The sequence below is a fragment of the Phaethon lepturus genome, unplaced genomic scaffold (genome assembly GCF_000687285.1).
Source record: "Phaethon lepturus isolate BGI_N335 unplaced genomic scaffold, ASM68728v1 scaffold32209, whole genome shotgun sequence".
Lineage (NCBI taxonomy): Eukaryota > Metazoa > Chordata > Aves > Phaethontiformes > Phaethontidae > Phaethon > Phaethon lepturus.
The window spans coordinates 2,160-3,730 of NW_010566096.1; the positions used below are offsets into that span (position 1 = coordinate 2,160).

Consider the following 1,571-nt stretch of genomic DNA (forward strand, 5'->3'; position numbering starts at 1 on the left):
CCGATCACACCCTCTACAAATTTCAGGGCAACCTGGCCCCGCTGCCCTTCTCGGGCATCTCCAAACTCAACCTCATGACCTCGGGGGTGACGCCAGCCGGCTTCTCCTACTGGCCTGGCTCCAGCCCGTCCCTCTACCCTGGGCACGGTCTCCAGCCCTCTGCCCCGTTCAGCGCCATGGCAGCCTCCCACCTCAACAACATGAACAACCATTACCATTAGAGGCTCGGCCATGCCAGGCGGACCTCCCCATCCCTGGCAGCATGGGGCTGTGGAGCTGGGGAGCTCGGCAGGGAGGGATGGGGGGGTGGGATCGTGCCCTGCTCTCAGTTGCCCCCTTTTAGATTTGGAGAGTGGTGTGGGGAGCGAGGGGTGCTTGCAGGGTAGCTGGGTTGGTTCCCTGATGTGGGTGGCTGGAGGAGAGAAGCCGTCTAAATTTAGAGTGAGGAGGGATCCATGATCCTGGGAACGGACGTGGATACCTAAAGCAGGGTGTGAATGGAAGGAAAAACCATGGGCTCTCTCTCCTCCTGGCAGGGACCATGCCCTCCCTTTCCTTTGCAACATGCCACCCACCCCATGAACATCCCTAGCTCTGCCCTCAGCCTGTGCCTGCCCTCCCCTCTCCCTGCAGAGAGGAGTCAGGAGCTGGGGTCCCAGGGCGGCTGTGTCCATGGGTGAGGGTCCCACTGGGCAGGGATGGGGAAAGGGGACCCTCCTTGCCACTGCTTGGTGCCCCACTTTTGTCTCCAAAGCCTTCCTTTCCTCCATCCCTCCTACAACTCCTGCTGATGGTGGCTTCCTCCAGACCACAGGAGAAGCCTTGGTCTGGAAAGCAGACGCCCTTCATGGGTTAACTCCTGCCCAGGACAGGGTTCTGGGGTTGGAGGTGCCAGGGGCAGGTGTGGGGGGCACTGCCAGACCCCAGAGGCAGCAGAGCCTGTCCCCTGCAACTCTGCCCTCTCCCCAGTGCCCGAGGACCACGCCACAGAGCGGGATGGTCCCCGACACCCTGCACATGAGCCCATGTCCTGCCGGCCACTTCCAAGTCTAACGCTCCAGTTTTACTGTGGCCTTAGCCCCTCACAGGCAGGGCTTGGTGGGACACCCTCCACGGGTGGGCACATCCCCAGGGACAAGGCTGGGTGGGAGGCGGAGCAGGTAAAGGGATGACAGCAGGGCTGTGAGCCCCAAGAACTGAGGGGCAGCCCTGGGTCCCCCCCAGGTCCAAGGAACTGTCCCCATCCTCCGGAGCAGGACTTTGGCCCAGTGGATGCAGAAGAGCTGGGTGTGCTGGGCTCTGCGCTGGCAGGGGGGAGGGATTGGTCTTCAATAAAAGAGAGGTGCTGTGACCTGTGTCCTCTCGTGTCTGCCGGGGGCTGGCGAGAGGGGAAACCACCCAGCAAATCCCCTCCCATCCGAGCCAGAGCACTTGCAGGGTTGGGGTGGGAGGATGCGGCCACCCTGCTGCATCACCTTTTGTCCAGGCATCACCTCCAGGTCTTACAGCCCCCAAGAGGCAGAGCAGAGCTGGAAACCTCTGGGCTTCTTGAGACACCCCTCCAGGGAGCT

At 62.3% G+C, this 1,571-nt stretch overlaps 1 protein-coding gene across 1 annotated transcript in view; it reads left to right on the forward strand.

Annotated features, from left to right (window-relative positions):
- LOC104627250 (protein FEV-like) overlaps positions 1 to 221 on the forward strand; it is a gene marked incomplete at its 5' end in the record, with an annotated part of 2,238 nt that extends 2,017 nt beyond the window's left edge. Inside the window, one exon of the mRNA XM_010295383.1 lies at positions 1 to 221. This exon is cut by the window's left edge and continues 23 nt beyond it. Within this exon, the coding sequence (XP_010293685.1) occupies positions 1 to 221 (221 nt within the window).
- Positions 222 to 1,571: the final 1,350 nt, after the last annotated feature.